General features: G+C 36.9%; 1 protein-coding gene and 1 long non-coding RNA gene across 3 annotated transcripts; both read left to right on the top strand.

Moving 5' to 3' along the window:
• Nucleotides 1–660: 660 nt before the first annotated feature.
• On the top strand, nucleotides 661–21,787 carry wdtc1 (WD and tetratricopeptide repeats 1). Of its 2 annotated transcripts, none has more exons than XM_082150720.1 (16): nucleotides 661–875; nucleotides 2,139–2,289; nucleotides 2,515–2,598; nucleotides 5,360–5,406; nucleotides 5,485–5,596; nucleotides 5,691–5,878; nucleotides 9,056–9,238; nucleotides 11,869–11,963; nucleotides 12,044–12,159; nucleotides 12,270–12,345; nucleotides 13,106–13,190; nucleotides 13,659–13,832; nucleotides 15,431–15,666; nucleotides 15,766–15,934; nucleotides 18,649–18,841; nucleotides 20,725–21,787. In XM_082150720.1, exons 2-16 carry the CDS (start codon nucleotides 2,224–2,226, stop codon nucleotides 20,920–20,922), a joined length of 2,022 nt encoding a protein of 673 aa, XP_082006846.1. In that variant the 5' UTR covers nucleotides 661–875; nucleotides 2,139–2,223; the 3' UTR covers nucleotides 20,923–21,787. The 2 variants fall into 2 exon arrangements, with proteins under 2 accessions (XP_082006846.1, XP_082006845.1); XM_082150719.1 differs by having other exon boundaries at nucleotides 2,136–2,289.
• Nucleotides 9,822–11,516, top strand: LOC309484521. The gene is made up of 2 exons (XR_014200885.1): nucleotides 9,822–10,605; nucleotides 11,293–11,516. It is a non-coding gene; the product is annotated as an uncharacterized lncRNA (long non-coding RNA).
• Nucleotides 21,788–23,914: the final 2,127 nt, after the last annotated feature.

Raw genomic sequence — 23,914 nt, 5'->3', positions numbered from 1 at the left:
CATATTTGAATTAATGTTTCAGATATTTTCTCCTTGGGTCCAAGAAGAGTGGCTGTGGAAAAGGTGGTTACACCAATTTTCTCACATTTTCCATTTAATTCCTTCTTTTCATTAATATAGCACACATTCAAATAATACACGAACAACAGATATTCTACATACTTCACATAATCCATCCAGATGTTTTCCTATTATATGAAGATATGCATTCAACCCACAATGGCCAAGTCCGATGTATGTCTAGTGACTTGTATTCTGTAATTGAATGTTCTGTTAAAACAGGAAATGCGTTGAGAACATTTTAGAGTTGCCAGATATTTATTAGTTTATCATGCCTTTGTCAATAAACGTCGCAACCACATTTGAGCATTATTCTCATTAAAAACATAAACTTTAATTCAATCGCTGTGAATTATATAATCTGAAGATGATGCATGTAATCGTTTGACACGTTTTGAAAGTTTTCATAATAATGTATTTGAATTTTTTTTTTGAAACAATCCAGGTGAATATAACACAAGTACAATTACATAAATATATATTAAATAATAATAAAAATAAAATAAAAAGTAAAAGCAAAGTATAATAACAAAATCGAATGTAGCCTATCATGTCGTTTCTCTAAATAAAACAACCGATTTGCAGCATTTCCGTGGATCTGGCAACCCGGGCTGTCAGCGCTCAGTCAAGGAACTCGTTAGTAATGTGGCTTCAAAATCACACCGATGCTTGATCACAACTAGTCATTTATTAGGTGAAGGTGTTATTCAGCGGCTAATTAAAGTATTGAAATTAATTACTGGAAGCACTGTTCCGGTTTAAGCGTAAATATCGATTTATCGAGCTGCGCAGAATAAGGCCAGACAGACTCTCAGGTAAGACGATATTGCACATGTGGGGCTTAAATGCTCTTTTTATATTTTTTAATACATTTTATTGCAAACAGACTGTGATTGAATAACCACTAACATATTTTCACTGCTGCCAGAAGTGTTTGTATTTATTAAAATATTTAGTTTAAATGTGTCGCTAGTCGGCTAATGCTACTGACTGTTGTTTATGTTTTGGTGAAAGCGTCATATCAGCTGACAGTCAAATTATTTCAGATTAATACATTTATTTGCTATAAACTAACTTATTATGGCTGAGGTTATTGGTATAAGGCCTGCTTGATAAACTACACAGTTAAATAGCACGTATGTCACTATAAACATATGATGTGGAATGCTTTAATAAATCGATTATTATTAAAATTTAAATGCATATCTGACACAGAAACGTACTGTGAATTTTGCAAATAATAAAGGCAAGGCAGTATTCAGATCTCATACATACAGTATTGGTCAAGCGTTTTTGAATTATTAAGTTTTATTACATTGTGAAATATGATGACAATTTGAAAGAACTGTTGTCTATTTAATATATGTCAAAATGTAATATATTCCTGTGAAACAAAGCTGAATTTTCAGCATCATTACTCCAGTCTTCAGTGTCACATGGTCCTTCAAAATTCATTTTAATATGCTGATTTTCTGCTCAAGAGACATTTCCTATTATTATCATTAATGTTGAAAACAGTTATACTGCTTCATATTTTTGTGGAAACTGTAAAACACTAACACTCAGAAGTTTTGGCTAAGATATACTAACTGATCAAAAGTGACACTAAAGGCATTATAATGAAGAACAATTATTAATAACTAAGAGCTGATAATAATTGAGCGGCAAATCCTCATATTAGAAGGATTTCTGAAGGATCATGTGACACTGATGACTGGAGTAATGATGCTGAAAATTCAGCTTTGCATTACAGGAATAAATTACATTTTATACATATATTCAAATACTAAACAGCCAGTTAAAATTGTATTAAAATTTCACAATATTATTATTATTTATTTTTTTAATGAATGAGCATTTAAGAGACTTCTTTCAAAACCATTAAAACATCTTAATTATTCCAAACTTTTGACCGGTTTATGTATTTAAAAATAAATGAGATGCGACAGAACGACAGTTTAAATTGTTAGTTAGAAATTTTCGCGCTCTAACTAACTTGAATAAGCAGGTCCAAGTTTCCATAAAGTGAGAAATGACCTGACCAGCTGCTGTTCTGGTCTTGTTTACCGTTCTAGAAGCTCTGCCTCTCCGAGAGGCTTGAGTTGCACAGATGATCAGAGATCTTTGGCACCTGGATGCAACACTCTGAGTCGACGCTCCTCCATGACGTGCTGTGAGACCATGTCGCTGCGGAACGTCACCAGTGATCTCCTGCACAGGCAGATCAGGGTGAGGAGACGGCTTTACCTGTTAAAAGTAGAAGAGTTTAGTCAAATTATAAATATTTAAAGCAATAGTTCATCCAAAAAGAAAAATCCCCTCTTTATTTACTCACCCTCATGTTATTCCATGTTGTTGTTTTGTTAATGTGGAGCACCAAAGGAGGTTTGAAACCAGTTTAATAAAGAAATGCAGTACAAATGTCTTGTAATGTATGTCGATCCGTGTGTGCAGGAGAAGAGAGCGCTGGACTTCCAGAGGCACTATCATGTGACCGACCCGTTTATAAAGCGTCTGGGGCTGGAGGCCGAACTACAGGTGATTTATGAATGATTGTGTGTTTGTTAATTCATATTTTTTACGTGACGTCATACACAGCGCCCACCTGAAGGGCAAAACAAGGGCAAGGCTTTCCTCTGAAATAAAATAAGTTTATTTTATTTCAAGTATCAAGTATTTATGGTTTTATTTTTAGTTAACGATAATAACCCTGATGAATTCTGCACACAAAAGTGAAAATAACTTTTAAAAATGAAAGGCCAGTTTTTTTTTTTTTTTTTTTACCAGGTTTGTACTAAGTACTAATCTACTGAGACATTAAAAGAACAAACTCAGCATACATCTGAATGATAATAGTCAAGTTTATTTGTATAGCGCTTTTCACAATACAGATTGTATCAAAGCAGCTTCACAGTATTCAATTTAAATAATACAACAAAGTTTGTTTCAAGAGGAATTTATTGATTGATCAAATTAAATTAAATATCCCCAAAATATCCCCAACTGAGCAAGCCAAAGGCAACAGTGGCAAGGAACTGAAAAACTCCATCAAGTGACCTAATGGTGTCCTAAAACTCCATCAGGTGACCTAATGGAGAAAAAAAAACCTTGGGAGAACCCAGGCTCAGTCGGGGGCCAGTTCTCCTCTGGCATTTATGAGCTAGAGGACGGATTGTAGTTTGAACTGTAGGATTATATGAATGCCTGGCTGAAGAGATGCGACTTTAATCTAGTTTTAAACTGGGAGAGCGAGTCTGAGCAACGAACAGTATCAGGAAGACTATTCCAGAGTTTTGGAGCCAAATGTGAAAACGCTCTCCCTCCTTTGGTGGTTCTGGATATCCTAGGTATGACCAAAAGCCTTGAATTTAGTGATCTTAAAGAGCGCGATGGATTATAGGGCGATAGAAGATCCGTTAAATAGACTGGAGCTAAGCCGTTTAGGGCTTTATAAGTCAGTAGCAATACCTTGTAATTAATACGGAACTTTATAGGTAACCAATGCAGTGATGATAAAATCGGTGTTATATGATCATATTTTCTTGATCTCGTAAGAACTCTAATTTTGGACTAACTGTAGCTTGTTTATTGAGGATGCAGGACAACCAGCTAATAAGGCATTACAGTAATCCAGTCTCGAGGTCATGAATGCATGAACTAACTTTTCTGCATCAGAAACTGATAGCATATTACGTAGCTTAGCAATGTTTCTAAGGTGGAAAAAGGCTGTTTTTGTAACATATGAAATATGATTTTCAAAAGACAGGTTGCATAATACACACTATATGCAGGCAAGCATATGCACCCAGAGTGTGAATGCAGCTAAACTAAATTGAATGTTTCCCCTAGAAAGCCATTATAAAGAAAATGCTTAAAGGGACAGATCATCCTTTAAAATGAAACTTGAGTCATGATTTGCTCTTCTTTCTTTTAAGAGCCACAAAAGGATAAATTTGTTTCAAATGTTCAGTTCGTGCTCGTCCGTATAATGGCAGTGAATAGCAACCAGCATCAAGCTTTTTAAAGGAGTGGTATAATGCCATTTTCACAAGATGTAAAATAAGTCTCTGATGTCCTCAGAGTGTGTGTGTGAAGTTTTAGCTCAAAATACCCCACAGATATTTTTATATAGCATGTTAAAGTTGTCGATTTTTGAGGGTGAGCAAAAACGCACCGTTTTGTGTCTGTCCCTTTAAATGCAAATGAGCTACTGCTCCCGGCACAGGGGGCGGAGCTTCAAGAGCTTGCACTCACACATGCACTGACAATTAAAACAACTTTTAGCCTTTTATGTTCAAACCGGAGTCAGACAATGATGGAGAGACTCAAGACAAGAGGAAGTGACAACATGTAGAAGCATGTTCTGGAATACGATAGGGTTTGGTGGAAAACAAACCCAAATTTTATATATTTAATAAAATTCGTGTGACTCTGTTAGCGCCGCAGTTCACTCCGTCTCACCCAGAAAAAGCACACAAGTTGTGGGAAATCGGGATTAACAAACACGCGACATGAAATAGGACCTGTGTACCTTCTTCTCTGAGGTGAATATATACATTGTGTTCATTGCGGTCACATCTATCAACTATCATTCTGACTGTCATCTGACAAACGGAGTTCCGGTTCGGAGATATTTAACTCTGTGAAGAAAATACACTGATTCTTCTTTGGGATTTCTAGGCGTGCGTATGTATTGCCGGTTGCAATTCACTGCCATTGTGTGGACAAGCTCGAGCTGAACATTTAAAAACAATTCTCCTTTTGTGGTCCATAATAGAAAGAAGGGCATTAGAACAACACCAGGGTGGGTAAATTATGACTTACTTTTCATTTTATAGTGAACTATATCTGAGTGAAACAGTTTCTGGATCAAGAATTTAGGGCGGGACTCTTGTTATGGTTTGCTATTGGTTGATCTCATGTGAGTGACAGGTTGTCCCGCCCTCGTGTCAGTAAACACATCATCAGTGAAAAGAAGAGATGTTGCTGCAAGAATGAGTTATTTGTGCATGCATAAATCATTTTTAATAAATACTGCAATAATCCATTTTAAAGAATTGTTGATTTTGATACAGTTTGATTTATGGTGACTTGAACATAGTACTAAAAATACAAAAACATTTATTTTATTGCTAATTCTTGAATATATACACCCTTACAACTGCTGTATCTTTAAGATTCACTGTATAAACACCTCTTCATGTGTGAAATGAGTAATGCTGCGCTCACACATGAGCCATTTTGTATATATTAGGATTGCTAATATATTTTAGCGCTGAGTTATGGTCTCTGCTTTCAGGGTCACTCTGGCTGTGTCAACTGTCTGGAGTGGAATGAGAAAGGAGAGTAAGTTCTGTTGTAAAACCCAGTTTGCTGCGTTTCACAGTGTCTCTTCATAAACTCATTCGGCTTGTTCCTTTCTAGTCTCCTGGCCTCAGGTTCAGATGATCAGCATGCCATCATCTGGGATCCCTTCCGGCACAGGAAGCTCATCACTATGCACACAGGACATGCAGCTAACATCTTCTCAGTCAAGGTGAAGCCCACGTCAAGTGTCTGCTTTTTCTAGTCAGTGTCTTGTAAATAGGCCACAATGTGTATTCTTAATGAACGTGTGTGTGTGTTTGCAGTTCCTCCCTCATTCCGACGACCGAATCTTGATCACAGGAGCCGCCGATACCAAGGTGCACGTGCACGACTTGACGGCGAAGGAGACCATTCACATGTTCTCAGACCACACTAACCGTGTCAAACGCATCGCAACGGCCCCCATGTGGCCCAACACCTTCTGGAGCGCAGCTGAGGACGGCATCATTAGGTAGGGCGAGTTGAAGTCTCTGCCTCAGACGTGCTTGAGTTTGTGAGTTGATAAAAGCAAATAATTGCATTAAATAAAAAATTTAACTAAATAAATGGGGCTGCATGATAATTAGGATAAAGCTCAGTGCAATTATCAAATCAAAAGGCTGCAATGTGATTAAATAACTGTATAGGCTGATGCGCTACATGTTTCAGAGTGAAGCACGCAAAGCATTATAATTATCAATATTTTTTTTATTTTACAGAACAATTGTAATTTACAACAGTATTATATTTGTTTCTTCATTTTTATAGAGTTAAACCATACTACTATTACTACTACTCATATTTTATTATTATTATAATATATTATAATTATTATCGGCAACATCAGAGAAACGTGAACATGCGAATGTGTCGTGAAATTATTGAAATATTAACTGAATCTTTGGTGTAAATGTCTTAGGGAATCTTAAGGGATTCGGATGACAAAAAGTTTGGGAATCTCAGGTCTAATGCATACCAGTGTTCATTTAGTATCATTAATATACTTTTATTGTTTTTATTCATATTTTTAATTAGTTTTTATTTTTATATTCATTTTAGTTAAAATTGAGTAATTTAGTAATTTTGTCGTGTGTTTTGTCTTTTTTTGTTTATGTTTAAATATGTTTATGCATATATTTTTAAATATATATATATTTTTTAGTAAATTGAGTTATTTTTGCCTTTGCAACTAACTGAAATAAAAAGTTTTTTGTTTTTATTTTATATCAGTCAACGTTTATTTTTTCAAGTAACGGAAATGTTTTTTAATGGTTTTAGTTTCAGTTAACGATAATAACCCTGATGCTGCACACAAAAGTGGAAAGTTTTTTTTGCAAGTTGCATTAAAAAAAATCTGGTGTCATGGGTTGCGGTTTTTTGGGCTTATTTGAAAAAAAAAAGGTTATTTTTTAGGAAAATCTGACAAGCAACTTTGTTTCTTTACATTTAGTGAAGCTGTTTTTTCCAATACATGATTGACACTGCTGCTCACAGCTAGTAGCCAATCAGTGCAGTAATAAAAGTGCTGTAGCGTAATTCGTCCTCACACATCTCGCCCCCCTCCTCCCCCTCATTGGTGAAAAATCACATTCAATGCGCAGGCATGTGACGTTGTAATCCAAGCAATGATAGTTAGTAGATGTAAATAGACTTGTGTACATTTTCACAAATAATACCACCAACAGAGATGTTCATGATGGGAGATGATGGATGGTGCAGGGGAGGAGAGGGACTTAATTTAATTAAAAAATATATTTTTATAATGTATTAATCACTACAGACTTTAAATAAGAAAAACAAGTAATAATGCTAACAGTAGATATATATGGTTTTACATACATATTTTGTTTTTATTATAAATATGTGGCTATATTACAACTCCCCCCTTAGTGCGCTTGTCTTTTCTCCTTTTCCATATCTGCACATATTCTGCTCACAGGTCACTGATCAGAGGATACTCCCACTATACAGTACAGGTCAAAAGTTTGTAAACATTACGTTTTTTTATATTTTTGAAAGAAGTCTCTAATGCTTATCAAGGCTGCGTTTATTTGATCAAAAATACAGAAAAAAAACAGTAATATTGTGAAATATTATTACAACTTAAAATAATAGTTTTCTATTTGAATATACTTAAAAAAATTATTTATTCCTGTGATGCAAAGCTGAATTTTCAGGATCATTACTCCAGTCTATCACATGATCCTTTAGAAATCATTCTAATATTCTGATTTATTATGAGTGTTGGACACAGTTCTGCTGACTAATATATTTGATGAATAAAAGGTTAAAAAGAACTGCATTTATAAAAAAAAAATAAAAAAAATTCTAATAATATAAATCTTCTTTACTATCACTTTTTTATCAATTTAACACATCCTTGCTGAATAAAAGTATTGATTTATTTCAAAAAAAGAAAGAAAAAAAATTACTGACCCCAAATGACTGACCAGTAGTGTATATTGTTGTTACAAAAGATTTCTTTTTATTCATCAAAGTATCCTAGAAAAGTATCACAGGTTATGAAAAAATATTAAGCAGCAGAACTGTTTCCAACTTTGATAATGAATCATCATATTAGAATGATTTCTAAAGGATCATGTGATAGACTGGAGTAATGATCCTGAAAATTCAGCTTTGCATCACAGAAATAAATGATAATTTAAAGTATAATAAATTGAAAACCAATTATTTTAAATTGTAATAATATATCACAATATTACATTTTTTTTCTGTATTTTTGATCAAATAAATGCAGGCTTGATGAGCAGAAGAAACTTCCTTCAAAAACATTAAAAATAGTAATGTGTCCAAACTTTTGACCTGTACTGTATAATAATGTCCCACTATATTATAATAAATAATCTAATGATATTGGGCTTGTTTTTTGAAGCTGCGGTTACTTATTTGTCTTGCGAGCGTTGGCAACACTGGTGCTGACGTGCCGTTAGCCGTGTTGAATCTCGAGGGGATGGACACAAGCCTCCAGCTGAAGTTTAATCATATATGTTCTCCTTGAAGTTAAACAGGCTCATGGGAACCAGCTTATATGCCCTTGAAAACTGCATCTCCAGATGTTGTGTTGGCTGCAGGGTAGTATCGCCCATCGGGGAGCATGCAAATGCCCTGGCACTGAATGATGTTTGGATATGAAAGAACACAGCAGGTCTCTGGCTAATGCCAAAACTGACTGCCTCGCTGAGTCTTCAATGCTCTGCATGTAGAGGACACATGAACAGTCGGAAAATATGAGCTTTATACAGGTGTCTGGAAGTGTGTGGTCACAATAGTGTCATTTCACGGTCAAAAAAAGGTCAAATGTGAATAGTGTAGGATGACTTTTTAAGTTTTTACTTAGTTTGTAGTACATTATGTAATTCCTCTACATCAGCAAACGGTCAAACACGTTCATCTAGTGTGTGTTTACATGGAAAAACAATGGAAAAGTAGCGCAGTGGAATGCAAAAACACATTCTCTATGGATGGACCCGTACACTTCTTGTAAGCGATTGTTACAAAAGGGGAAAAAATAATAATCTGACACTAAAATGTAATAATTTTCTTTCCTTTTCCAATCTGCCATATATAGACCATCAATACTCGCTTTACATTTCAAGTCTGTTAACCATTTTATTTCCCTTCTACCCAGGCAGTATGATCTGAGAGAGAGCAGTAAACGCTCGGAGGTGTTGATAGACCTGACGGAGTATTGCGGGCAGCTTGTGGAAGCCAAATGTCTGGCGATCAACCCTCGTGACAACAACTACATGGCCGTGGGAGCGAACGGGCCTTTTGTCCGGCTCTACGACATCAGAATGATCCACAATCACAGGTGATTTTAGTTGTATTATTAAAGGGATACTCCACTTTTTTTTGGAAATAGGCTCATTTTACAACTCCCCCAGAGTTAAACAGTTGAGTCTTACCGTTTTCGAATCCATTCAGCCGATCTCCGGGTCTGGCGGTACCACTTTTAGCATAGCTTAGCATAGATCATTGAATCGGACAGGACCATTAGCATCTCTCTCAAAAAAATTACCAATTTTTTCTTCAGCGCCTGAAAATAGTCGACCCTATAGTCTACCGAGCTGGGGACTATTTTCAGGCGCTGCGTCATATCATTACGCCTGCTGGACTCATGGTACGGCAGCAAAGTTTCTTGATTATTACGCAGGAATGAGAGTATAGTTCCTATCCATATCAGCCTAGAAAATCGCAACTTTTCATTTTCCGTCGGTCTTAGTACACGATGTAACTACAGAAGAGTCAAGTTTTAAATAGGAAAAATATCGAAACTCTTTGGTCATTTTTTTGAGAGAGATGCTAATGGTCCTGTCCGATTCAATGATCTATGCTAAGCTATGCTAAAAGTGGTACCGCCAGACCTGGAGATCGGCTGAATGGATTTGAAAACAACATGAGGGTGAGTAAACAATGACAAAAATTAAACATTTTGGGTGGAATATTTCTTGAAATACTATTTCAAATTACTCTATTTTCCAGAACATAAGTTGCATTAAAGGGATCCTTCACCAGTTTTTTCATATTAAACTATGTTATTCCCTTAACTAAGACGAGTTGATGCATACCTCTCTCGTCTCAGTGCGTGCACTCAATCGCTCTGGCGCGCGGCGACACTTTGATAGCACTTAGCTTAGCCCAGTTCATTCATTAGGACCCAAACAGAGATGAAGCTAGAAGCGACCAAACACCTCCACGTTTTCCCCATTTAAATACAGTTACACGAGTAGTTACACGACCAAGTATGGTGACACAAAATAAAACGTGGCGCTTTTCTAAGCGGGTAAAAAGGATAACTATAATGTATGGCGGAATAGCACTCGAGAGCACTTCGACTCGGCGCATTAAAAAGTCACGTTGGTTCTAATGACAGAAGTGAGAGGGAGAGGATTTTTCAGGAGTGATGATATTACTGCGCCGAGTCGAAGTGCTCCCGAGTGCTATTCCGCCATACATTATAGTTATCCTTTTTACCCGCTTAGAAAAGCGCCACGTTTTATTTTGTGTCACCATACTTGGTCTTTAAACTTGTATTTAAATAGGGAAAACGTGGAGGTGTTTGGTCGCTTCTAACTTCATCTCTGTTTGGATCCTAATGAATGATCTGGGCTAAGCTAAGTGCTATCAAAGTGTCGCCGCGCACCAGAGCGATTGAGTGCACGCACTGAGACGAGAGAGGTATGCATCAACTCGTCTTAGTTAAAGGGATACTTTACCGTTTTTTCATATTAAACTATGTTATTCCCTTAACTAAGACGAGTTGATACATACCTCTCTCGTCTCAGTGCGTGCACTAAATCCCTCTGTCTTGCGGTGAAACTTTGTTAGCCCAGTTCATTTAATATGGGCCAAGCAGAGAAGCTACCAAACACCTCCACGTTTTCCCTATTTAAATACAGTTACTCGCGAAGTGTAACTCGACCTAGAACGGTGACACAAAACAAAACGTTGCGCTTTTCTAAGCGTGTAAAATGGATAACTATTTTGTATGGCGGAATACCATAGCAAGTGCTTGTAAGCACTTCGACTTGGCGCAGTAATATCTTCACTCGTGGAAAAATCCTCTCACCGGCCCCCGCTCCCTCTAGTGAAGATATTACTGCGCCAAGTCGAAGTGCTTACAAGCACTTGCTATGGTATTCCGCCATACAAAATAGTTATCCATTTTACACGCTTAGAAAAGCGCAACGTTTTGTTTTGTGTCACCGTCCTAGGTCGAGTTACACTACGCGAGTAACTGTATTTAAATAGGGAAAACGTGGAGGTGTTTGGTAGCTTCTCTGCTTGGCCCATATTAAATGAACTGGGCTAACAAAGTTTCACCGCAAGACAGAGGGATTTAGTGCACGCACTGAGACGAGAGAGGTATGTATCAACTCGTCTTAGTTAAGGGAATAACATAGTTTAATATGAAAAAACGGTCAAGTATCCCTTTAAAATTGCATCCCCCCCCCCCCCCCCCACACACACACACACATACTGATTTATAAGTCAGTTTATTATTACAATCACAAATAATGTAAGATAATGGAAAAGTAAAATGAAATATATACAAACATTAAACACTTTAAACGTGCAAACATACACCTTCCCAACATATACTTAACAATCAGCGGTATTCAGACCTGATCTAAAATGAAAAATATAGGTATAAAACAAATTATATTGGCATTCATTACATAAACAAGCCGAAACTAATTAAATTAAGTGAAATTTAAAAAAAATAAAATGATCTTAATGTTAATTGCATTATATAAATCACTAATGCAAAGCACGTTTAATTTCATAAAAACAACTTATATTGGTTCTATGGTTATAAGCATAATTATATGGTTATTATGGTCAACTTATATGGTTAAAGATCCACGTTCCTGTTATTATGATGATATTTCAGGGATGCGTTCTTTAGGGTGTAATGTTACATTCTTGTCTGCCTTCTAGGAAGTCAATGAGCCAAAGTACCTCAGCTGGTGTTCATACATTTTGCGACAAACGGAAATCGATACCGGATGGTGCTGGACAGTACTATGTCGCAGGTTTGTAGTCCGTATCATTGCGTTGCTCCCGGATGTGTTGGGAAAAACCTGCTTTTACAGATATTTATCTCCGTTTGCAGGTCACTTACCTGTCAAGCTTCCTGACTATAATAACAGATTACGAGTTCTGGTGGCAACCTATGTTACGTTCAGTCCCGACGGTACTGAACTGCTGGTAAACATGGGTGGAGAACAGGTAATTAACTAGTGAGGTTTACGTGCAGCACTATAGATGTTTAATGCACAGTTACGCATCACTGCTTCCTGTTTAATGCACAGTTACACATTACTGCTTCCTGTTTGCAGGTATATTTATTTGATCTGACGTTCAAACAGAGACCGTACACTTTTCTGCTGCCCAAAAAGTGCCACCCGTCATCAGGTAAGCTGTGAATGCTGTCTTGGAAGCAACTACACTAGTCATTCTGAAGTAGAGCAAAAAAGTTAATCAAAGTTGTCCTGAGACAAGAACGGGTATTGTTCAAAATTCATGTATAACTTTGATGAAAGGTTTTGATCCACTTCAAAGGTTGACTACTGTATTTATTTAATAATTTATAAATATATCAGTCAGTTTTATTGCATTTAGGATCATAATTAATAATTACTAGGGTTGTGCAACTTTGAACTAAATTGAGCTGAATAATGACACTTGTCTTTTTAACACTTATTTACAGCTGAAATTAATTTCATAATTAGGAACTTTGCAACATTAATACTGTTATTTTCTGTTTATCACTGTGAAGTTGCTTTGAAACCATTTGCATTGTAAAAAGTACAGAAATATGGCTTGACTTGATTAATATAGCAAAAAAAATATGGAAATATTAAAAAAATGTCAAAAACAAAATATATATATATATTTCTGGTCAAAGGAACCATCTTTTTAACTTGGAAAAGATGTTTTAAGTAGATTTATATTAAATGCAGTAAACATTTTGCAGTGATAAAGCAGATGAATTGATTCATTGAAATTATTTCACAGAAATGTATCAAACTTACAGGCTCTAAAACTTCTTACTACTGAAGTTTAAATAAGAAAAGCTATTAAAACATTGAATCTCGAGGAAGAACTAGTCTCACAACACAATCTCAAAACCATTCTTGATTAATTGTTGTTCATGATGGGCATCTTCTGGCAGAGGTACAAAATGGAAAAACCACCAACGGTGTGTCCAATGGGATTCATCTTCCTGCAAGCCGCCTTAAACTGGCCAAATTGACCAGGTAACATTGATTCATGTGTGTTATGCCGACTGCATCTTTAATTATGTTTCCAACCAAAGTTGCAACTTTGGACTGTCTCACTCAAAATTGTTCCTGGGAAATTGGCGCAAAATATGTGTAATAAAAATGGAAGTTGCTGCAAGTGGAGATGCCACGCTGGCTCTTTTTACTAACTTAATACTGTCATGTTATCCTGCATTCGGATGTCTGGTGTTTGGGAAAGCTCTGGGAGGAAATTAAACAAGTTTACAAACAAATGTAAACGGATACATTTTTGGATTTTATGCACATTTTGAATGTTCCATTTAGTGTTTTTCCCCCAAAATTTGCATAAAAATAGGTGGTTGGAAACATGGCTATTGATTCTGTCGCTGTCCTTGTTTATATGATGTTATTTCCCATTCATTTGTCACAGACTAGTTTGAGTTGGAGTAATTGTTGCTGTCTGTATTTGTGTCTCTGCATCAGTGGCTCCAGTGATCTTCCTCCTTATCTGGAGAGGATCAAGCAACAGGCCAATGAAGCGTTCGCGCAGCAGCAGTGGACTCAAGCCATTCAGCTCTACAGTCTAGGCCTCCATGAAGCCAGTCAAAATGCTATGCTGTACGGAAACCGTGCTGCTGCATACATGAAACGAAAATGGTATGATAAATGCTTTTGATGCAAGAAATGCTGCATGATTTGGTTAAAAAAAAGCATCACGTTGACTTTGGAAACAGCACATCTCAGGTTGAAGAAGATGCATTCAGCGCATGCCAAGTTTAGATTTGTTTAATTACATCCACAGTATTTGTGCTTTAAGGCAAGACACCACAGGTGAATAAGGTCAGATTTTAACTAATCAATATTACCATCCTTTCCCCAGTTGATTCATTAAAGTACATTATGACAATTGTTTTGTATTACAAGTTTTCAGAAATTTTATGTTCAAATATACAGTACAGGCCAAAAGTTTGGACACATTACTATTTTTAATGTTTTTGAAAGAAGTTTCTTCTGCTCATCAAGCCTGCATTTATTTGATAAAAAATACAGCAAAAAATGTAATATTGTGATATATTATTACAATTTTAAATAATTGGTTTTCAATTTATTATACTTTAAATTATCATTTATTTCTGTGATGCAAAGCTGAATTTTCAGGATCATTACTCCAGTCTATCACATGATCCTTTAGAAATCATTCTAATATTCTGATTTATTATGAGTGTTGGACACAGTTCTGCTGCCTAATATATTTGATGAATAAAAGGTTAAAAAGAACTGCATTTATTCAAAATAAAAAAATATTTTCTAATAATATAAATCTTCTTTACTATCACTTTTTATCAATTTAACACATCCTTGCTGAATAAAAGTATTGATTTATTTCAAAAAAAGAAAGAAAAAAATGACTGACCCCGAATGACTGACCAGTAGTGTATATTGTTTTTATTTTTAAAACATTTGCTTTTTTTTATTTATTTTTTTTACTTTTTATTAATCAAAGTATCCTAAAAAAGTATCACAGGTTATGAAAAAATATTAAGCAGCAGAACTGTTTCCAACTTTGATAATGAATCATCATATTAGAATGATTTCTAAAGGATCATGTGATAGACTGGAGTAATGATCCTGAAAATTCAGCTTTGCATCACAGAAAAAAAATGATAATTTAAAGTATAATAAATTGAAAACCAATTATTTTAAATTGTAATAATATATCACAATATTAAATTTTTTCCTGTATTTTTGATCAAATAAATGCAGGCTTGATGAGCAGAAGAAACTTCTTTCAAAAACATTAAAAATAGTAATGTGTCCAAACTTTTGGCCTGTACTGTATATATTATCTAATTAAATATGTACCTTTCCAGAACAGAAATCCAGGCTCAAAATTCTTGTTTGTTTTGGTTGACATAATTAACAGGTACAGAGGGGATTTTTTTTTAACTCCAAAAATACTGTCAATAAAACTAGGAATAAAACTGTAAAGTTTGGTGTATGTAAAGCTGCTGAAGTGGAGATTTCTGACTCTGAAATCTACAGATGCAAATAAATAGTCCAATAAAATAAACACTTAAAAGTGTATTTTGGTCGATTTCTTCCCACTAGTCTGAAAGAAGACGTGATATGGAAGCAAAATAAGTCTCAAATTGACCAGTGCATGAAAAAAACACTGGTTTTGCCTTGTAGTGTCTTGTAATAATCAGTGTTTTAATGTGAAGAGCATCATGTGGCTTTGCTCTCGCCTCTGACAGGGACGGTGATCACTATGACGCGCTGCGAGACTGTCTTAAGGCCTTGTCCCTGAACCCAGGCCACCTGAAGGCACACTTCCGTTTAGCGCGCTGCCTCTTTGAGCTCAAGTACATCGCCGAGGCCCTGGAGTGTCTAGATGACTTCAAGGGCAAGTTTCCAGACCAGGCGCACAGCAGCGCTTGTGACGCACTCGACAAAGACATCAAGGCTGCGCTCTTCTCAAAAACAGACTCCTGTAGGTTCTCGTCTTGTCTGACTTGGATATTGTATTTTGTGTTTGCGGATGCATTTTAATAATAAGGATTCTGGATATTTTTCATGCATCTGATTCTAGCTGACGACAAAAAGGGGAACAGCTCCATCCGCTTTCACAATTTCAGCCGGAAAGAGTCCATCCCGGAGGATGAGATCGTTCTCAGAGAGCGAAGCTTCGACTACAAGCATCGCTATTGTGGCCACTGCAACACGACCACTGACATTAAGGAAGCAAACTTCTTTGGAAGGTCAGTTTATTTACTGATGCATTATTTTCCCCTCTTATGAATTAGGGCTGGGTGATGTATTTAAAGGGGTGGTTGATTATGATTTCACTTTTCTAACTTTAGTTAGTGTGTAATGTTGATGTTTGAGCATAAACAACATCTGCAAAGTTACAATGCTCAAAGGGAGATATTTTCTTTTTTAAAAATTGCTTTTAAAGGACTACAACAAACGGCTGGTTTGGACTACAGCACATTCCTCCCCGGTTAGTGACATCACTAACCCTAAAATTTACATAAACCCCGCCCCCCGGAACACGATTTATAGATTATCAAGACAGAATATGCTAATCAATGATTAAAAGATAGTTGACTCCACATCAGCTACATACATTTAAACTTAAACAAAAAAAGTTTTTGAAATTTTCAGGGACACAAGTTGTTGTAGCTCCGCCCCCTGTGCCGGGAGCAGCAGCTCATTTGCATTTAAAGGGACAGACACAAAACGGTGCATTTTTGCTCACCCTTAAAAAGTGACAACTTTAACATGCTATATAAAAATATCTGTGGGTTATTTTGAGCTAAAACTTCACACACACACTCTGGGGACATCAGAGACTTATTTTACATCTTGTGAAAAGAGCATTATACCACCCCTTTAATACATATTAATAATAATTTTGTGATGATTTTAATGCATTTTTATTTCAGTTTCCTTAAGAATATTTCAATACATTTAGTTTCATGATTTAAAGATGTTTTATTGGCATCTCTCATTTAAACTTCAGTTGCACACCTTGATTTTAACTACATTTTTACTGTAATTTTTCTTCTTGCGTTACACATTTTGAATCTACTTGTCAAAAACGGTACTTGTTGCTCAAACAGTAAAGCACAGCAGGGGCCGGTTTCACAAAGACAGACTTTGACTATGGCTTAAATATAGTAGATAGTCAGACTTCAGATAGACATCTAAATCAGATCGTTGCACAAAGCACTTAAGACTCTTGACTATCTTAAGTAGGACTACACTGCAATGCATTCTGGGTAAAATAAGACAAAAAACATGGCGGATCGAGTAAGCGCATTCAGCCGCTCAGTGCAGTTTACCCCAGCGGATAATATGTGTTTGTTGGAGGAGTATAACAGTTACAAGGACATTTTACTTGGGACATTTAGTGGAGAATGTAGTAACAAGAAGAAATGTTTAAATGATGAGCCATTTTCCCTTTTCTTTTGGCTGTTTGTAATGTAACTGATTGTTACTGCTGGTTGCCAAGGTAACAGAGTCTTAGACCTAAGTTAGCCTGGGGGGGGGAAGGGGTCTAATTATTAGTTTTTGGTCTAAATTAAGTCAGTCTTTATTTTTGTGAAACAGTCTAACTTGCATTAGACTAGACTATGAGCACATTATAGACTCGTCTAACACTATAGACCGGTCTAAAATAGCTTTGTGAAACCGGCCCCAGGGTTGATTCTCAGGCAATACATACAATGTTGAATGAATGCATTGTAAGTCACTTGGATAAAAGCATCTGCCAAATGCATTTAAATTACAAGTTTGCTGATTTTTAACCAGGTTTATATTGTTACAGTGTAGGTAGTATATTAAAACAATGTATTTTCTTTCTCTGTGTTACCTGCACCCAGATATCCCAGTTTAATTGTCAGCAAAAGTCAGCCGGATGACGCAAAGCGCTGTTATTTTTGACAGTTTTTGTTAATTCCCCCTTTAAGGCAAGACACTTCAGGTGAATAGGGGAAAATTTCTAACTAGCAGATATCACCATGAAGCTTTCCCACTTTATTGCCTACATTAAGATGAGAAAAAAAATTATTACAAGTTTTCTGTAATTTAATGTTTAAATATGCAAATTATGCATTATCTAATTAAATATGCGCTAATTTGCATATATTTTAAAAAAACTAAATCTGAGTATTGGATAAAGCCAGGTTCAAAATTATTTTTTCATTGTGTTCACATATTAGATGGACAAAAAATTACAGAGGGTTTATGGATATCTACTTTTGTTATCCTGTAAATCAGAATATACTGTCAATAGCCTTCATTTATTTTCGCCATGTTTTTTTTGGAATAAAATGTTATATAAATCAGGCTAGGAATAATATATTTACAAATCCCTCTGTAAATGTCTTCATAATATAACTAGGTACAAGACTGGAGAGTGTGGTGTATATCGGTGCTACTGAAGTGGAGATTTCGGACTTGGAGAATGAGAGAAAAGTCATTTTGAGAAAACGGGCTTTAAAGATTTATCATCAGCCAATGAGATTGCGCATTCAGCCCTTTTACTTTCACGATTGGTTGCTGATAAAAAGGAAATGACCATATTTGGATCCGACAGCATTGTACAGGAGAGAGAGAGAGCTTTCTAACGGTGTGTGTGATGACAGAGAGCAGACAGTGATGTTGATTAAGAACGCCAACTTTTGTTGAATTTATGAGAAATCTACAGACGCAAACAGACAAAGTGTAGTAAAATAAAGACCTAAATGTGTATTTCGAACTTTTTTTCACCACAAGTGTGAAAGAAGAGATGTTATTGAAGACTAATATCCCCAAATCTCAAAATTGACCAGTGAAAAAAAAAAATGTTTTTTGTCTCGCCTTAATATAAATCTCTTGTCTATGCCTCTGATGCATGTCATATCTGCTGCTAAACGAGGATCTGAATACAAGACAACAGCACATGACTTGTTTGGTTGTCGCTCTACAGTAAAGGCCAGTACATTGTGAGCGGTTCAGATGATGGGTCATTTTTCATCTGGAACAAAGAGACAACGAACCTGGTGCGGGTCTTACAGGGGGACGAGTCTATAGTGAACTGCCTCCAGCCGCACCCCAGCTACTGCTTCCTGGCCACCAGCGGCATCGACCCCGTAGTGCGGCTGTGGAACCCAAGACCAGAGGTACGAACCGACTCCCATTTCTGTCCAGTTTGACACATCAGTGGCGTGTGTCATTATGACTGATGAATAAATTAATGCTGACAGTGACATAATGAATGACAGTAATGATTATAAAATATTGCAGTTTTTTCCAACATCGTGCAGCACTAATCTAACGCCCGTTTCACACATACTCCGTTTGCAGTGCGTATTTTTTTCTGTACCCACGTAAACGGGTCAGAGCATTCACACTGCACGCGGATGCGGTCCGGCGATCCGGTTCAGGAGCGGTGTGTATACAGCAGTGCAGAGATCGTTTCCGCACAGAGTCTATTTCGGCTGTGCTGCACGCGCTCAATTAAAGTGACAGCGCATGTTTCGTGGTCAAAATGAGCACAGATTGACCTGAAAATGTAGTAATTTCAGCATAAATGCCTTCAATCAAATAAAATGTAGTAATCTCCCCATAAATGTATTTAATTAAATACTACTTCATCTTTTTACTTTAATATCGGGGTAAAGCAAGGAAAACTACAATTCACCTCAACAAGGCGACATAATGAACAACACTTGTCTCATTCGTGGAGGTGGAAAAACAAGTTCTTTGTGACATGCAAGATTTATTGTATTAAAATGTACATGCAAGGCACGAGAGTCGGCTGTTTTTGTCAATTTTAAGTTTTAATTTAAAATGTTTGCGAGTTTTTTTAAAATATAAGTACATGGTTAAATATTTGACCACTTGCTTGAGCAACTTAATATAAGTAGAAGTAATGCATGGAATAATACGTTGTTTAAATTGTGTTTAAACGTGCATACATCCATTAAATAGTGTATATGTGTACAAAGAGAATCGCAATGCTGACAACTTAAGTTGCTGCTTAACTTCTGGATTTGAAATAAAAATAGTAAGTATGTGTTTGTGGTATATGCGCGGATCAGTTACGCACTGTAAACGCATCATAAATGTGAAAGCACTATAGCGCGTGCTGTTCCTGCGCCGCAACACGCACCGCATACGCACTGCAAACGGAGTATGTGTGAAACGGGCGTAATGCATCTTGAGGCGAGACAAAGAATGATAAACTATGGCCTCGTTTACACTGCAGGTCTTGATGCCCAATTCTGATTTGTTACCTTTATCCGATTTTTTTTTTGACCGTCCGTTACACGTTCTTTCAACTGTGACCCATATCCGATTCATGTGTTTACACTTGCTATACTATCTGAAACATCGCGCATGCTTAAAGGGTTAAATTCTCTCGCACAGATGGACGGACGCGAAATATTCTTAATGCTAGCTCTGCGATATATGCGAAGTTCTCCAAACATCACCATGATTATGAGGCGAAGGAGGACGAAAAGTGCCATCATTGCACATATGCTTCAGTTATTGTGTGTGAGAGAGAGATCTCAGGACGGGTGGGAGCATATTCTGTTTAAATATTGGCTTTAACGAGGAGCGGTCGGTCTGAAATTTTGTTGTGTACAACAATATGTTGTGTCAACGTTTTTTCACATTCCTCTCCTATGACGACACGTTTCGTCCCTTTGCAGACGCGCGTCGGAGTTTCTCTCGTCATTAATCCGCGGAGACGTCGCCTAATGCCTCAGAAAATCCGAACTGCCTGTTTACATGACAGTCGCATTGGCACATATCCGATTTATTTCCACATATGAATGAAGCCTGAAACCGATCTCGAAATATCCGAATGCATGCGTTTTTTTTCCTGTTTACACGGTCATAGAACACATCCGATCTGTGTCACATATGAGCAAAAAATCGGAATTGGGTCACATTTCACTGACAGTGTAAACGAGGCCTTTGTCAGACTGTTGATTGCACCAAAAGTGACTTCCAAACTTCTTTTCTCCTCCGTCTCTCCGGCACGGCCGACCGTCAGTCGGAGAATGAGAACTGTCGGGTGGTGGAGGACATGGAGAGCGCGGCGCAAGCCAACCAACGGCGCATGAATGCGGATCCGCTGGAGGTGATGCTGTTGAACATGGGCTACCGCATCACAGGCCTGAGCAGCAGAGGAGCCGAGGGCTCGGATGAGGACGACAGCTCAGAGGGCCAGGTTCAGTGCCGCTCTAGCTAGAACGCACCCGTCCCACATTTGAGAAGGCGGCAAAGCACCTTAGAAATTTACTTTGCAATTTCAGTTCTTCAACATGATGCTGAGTGAATGAATGTTTGCCGCTCCGCACTATGCAGAAGTTTTGGAGAAGTGGGAAACACAATCGCACAATCCAAGTGAAGTCAAAAGCACTTACAGATTAATGTCTGCAAAATCATTTTAAAACGCGCGCGCTAGAAGAGTTTTGGCAACACCGTCAGATTAAAAGCTTGTTTTCCAAAGTCTCAAAGCGCTTGGGTCTTTCATATGTGGGGGCTTTGCTATTGGACACTGTTGACCATGAAATTCTCATTTTGTTTCTTTTCCCAATGAACTTCATCATCTTTATGAGCGCCGGAGGACAGTAAAAATGAGTGTTATTATATGTTTATAGGTCTGCAGCACTTTCTTTTGGAATATATTCTGGAAAAATAAATGTTTATGTTCAACCCAGACTTGCATTGTGAATGTTAATCAAGTCGTGGTTTGCTGGGACTGAAAATGTTTATTGTTGATGATGATGATGATGATGATGATGCTTATTGTCAGATATTTTGGAAGGATTTGTAATTATTTTTTTTTTTTTACCTTTTTCTTCATCGGCACAAGCAGGACGTCTGACTGTTGCCCGTTGGTGAACCCGAAAAGAGATGATAAAACAAGAATAAGAGACTTATCACAAAGATTATAACTTGCTATGAGAAGAAGAGATTTATCTGCAGTTAAAAGAAACATAATTGGGTCTATTTTGGGATATGTGTTTTTGTTTCACTGTGTTAATTTTCTTTTGGGATTTTAGTACAGTTTAGTGCAACATGTAAAAAAATAAATAACATTTATGTTGTTACTGTCATGTTCCTTGGTGGAGTTTTTCCCAAAAAGGAAAACATATTATTTGACTTAAACGTACTTTTGTTATCATCAGGCTTTTTAAAACACGGTAATAATGCGACGGAGACACACTAGATCGCTCTCATTCTCAAACTCGGTCCTGGAGGGCCACTGTCCTGCACAGTTTAGCTCCGACCCTGATCAAACACACCTGAGCAAGCTAATCAATGTCTTCGGGATCACTAGAAACTCACAGCTAGGTGTGTTTGATCAGGGTTGGAGCTAAACTGTGCAGGACAGTGGCCCTCCAGGACTGAGTTTGAGAGTCAGTGGAGCCGTCGACACTAGAAGCGCCAGACAAACACACTTGCACAGCTACTCCAGTCATGTCTCAAATAAAATTAATTTATTTACAGATATTATGTGTGATTTTATTAATTTACTTATTTACTGATTATTTACTCATGATGTCTCTGTCCTACTTTTGTGTTAAACATATTATAGACCTTATGTAGCCCCGCCCCTTTTCAGCGCCGCGCTCGTTGTCTTTTGACTTCCGGTCATCACAACGATCTTGCGTATTTATGAATGAACGGCTCGTTTTAAAATGTTCCCGGTCGACTGACATTTGTTAAGACATCTGCTTTTTAACAATACAATCCTCATGATAACTTTCGTTAACCTTACATTAAGTAAATCCACTTCAAAAGCTAATTACTCATGGACAGCGATGCCATAGAGATATACAGAGCGACCGCAAAAACGGAAGTTAAAAGACAATAAAGATGGCGGCGCCCTCGTTTCTCTGGCGCGCCAGTGGCGCATGAGGTCTATATTTAGGCCTTCACATAAAATAACCCATGCAACTGATGGATTTAGGTTGGGAAATAACAGGAACGTTTTCATTTCACTAAGGATAAAGTGTAGTTTCAGATTGTTTTGTTTGTGATCACATGCAGCTTCCAGTGTACACGTGCTTCTCGTCTCGCTACTGATTGGATGCTCTGAATTGACGCAAGTCACGCAAATACACTCGCCGCCAAATCCCTGTGCGCTACTTTGATGAAGTTGTTACATTCACTTTTAGTCTCACAATTAGTCAAAGTCTGGGTTTTTTTGCTGAATTGTTTTTTCTCCTAAAGTATAATTAATTTCCTGTCATGTTGTGCCACAGACAGTGGAGAAAACACGTGTCCTCCAAAGGCCACCTGACCTACATACACTAATGAGGAAGGTGTAACGTGCATCTAGGCCAGATGGGTTGCAAGGCCATAGTTGTGTTCAGAATAGCATACTACTACTATATTGCCTATATATATTGAGTAGTATGTAAACTGTGACCTACTACATTTGCAACCTTCCACTGCAATTTTGATTCACTTACAAAAGTTAAAATTCCATTAGTTTTCTACATTAATTAACATGAACCAACGAGGAATTACGGTCAAATGTTGTATCTGTAAATGTTATTTAATGGACGTGAGCTGACAATGAACAGTTGTGTTTTTACCTGACATAAACAAAGATTAATACAACATTTAGCAAATGTATTGCTCATTGTTAGTTAATGTTAATTAATGCATGTTAACGTGGTGTAACCATTAAAACATTTTTTTTTTTACCCCAAATGATATGTATGTAGTAAGTTGTAGTAGTATGTAACACATTGCTGTAGTGTAAGAAATGTGTCTTGCTTTACTGGATTAATCTAGAACACATCCCAACCCCAAATCCCCTCATATATTGGCCAGTATCCTGTCAGGAAAATGCACTTGTGCTCCACTTTTTACACTGTGAGAATAGTACAGTAAACCGTGCAATTAATCATATGGCAACCCAGACGTCACGAATGCAATGATTGGAGATTGTGTTTCTCCTTTAATACAAGCCACACCTGCTCTTATACTGCTGTGGTTTAATCCATGAAGCCCTGGGGTTTGTCTTTACACAGATTTGTACATGGGAAGAACTTATAAGACCTATTTTTAAGACAATATTTTTTGCACCATGACAGTTAAGTGCATACACCCTAAACTCTCATTACCATAATACGTTTTATTCCCAATTATTTTCTGCAGACATATAAAAGGTACTCCAACATTTACAAAATGAGACAATGTGTCTGAAACCATAATACTTTGTA

The sequence above is a fragment of the Leuciscus leuciscus genome (assembly GCF_965113295.1).
Source record: "Leuciscus leuciscus genome assembly, chromosome: 20".
Taxonomy (NCBI): domain Eukaryota; kingdom Metazoa; phylum Chordata; class Actinopteri; order Cypriniformes; family Leuciscidae; genus Leuciscus; species Leuciscus leuciscus.
Note: the sequence above shows the minus strand (reverse complement) of the source record. Positions and strands in the feature narration are given on the sequence as shown.

Bases quoted from the DNA above. Each gene is read 5' to 3' on its own strand.
- wdtc1 (XM_082150720.1), top strand. From the start codon at position 2,224: ATGACGTGCTGTGAGACCATGTCGCTGCGGAACGTCACCAGTGATCTC. The intron at 2,290-2,514 runs GTGAGGAGACGG...CCGTGTGTGCAG, and splicing joins TCCTGCACAGGCAGATCAGG to GAGAAGAGAGCGCTGGACTT. The intron at 5,597-5,690 runs GTGAAGCCCACG...GTGTGTTTGCAG, and splicing joins CTAACATCTTCTCAGTCAAG to TTCCTCCCTCATTCCGACGA.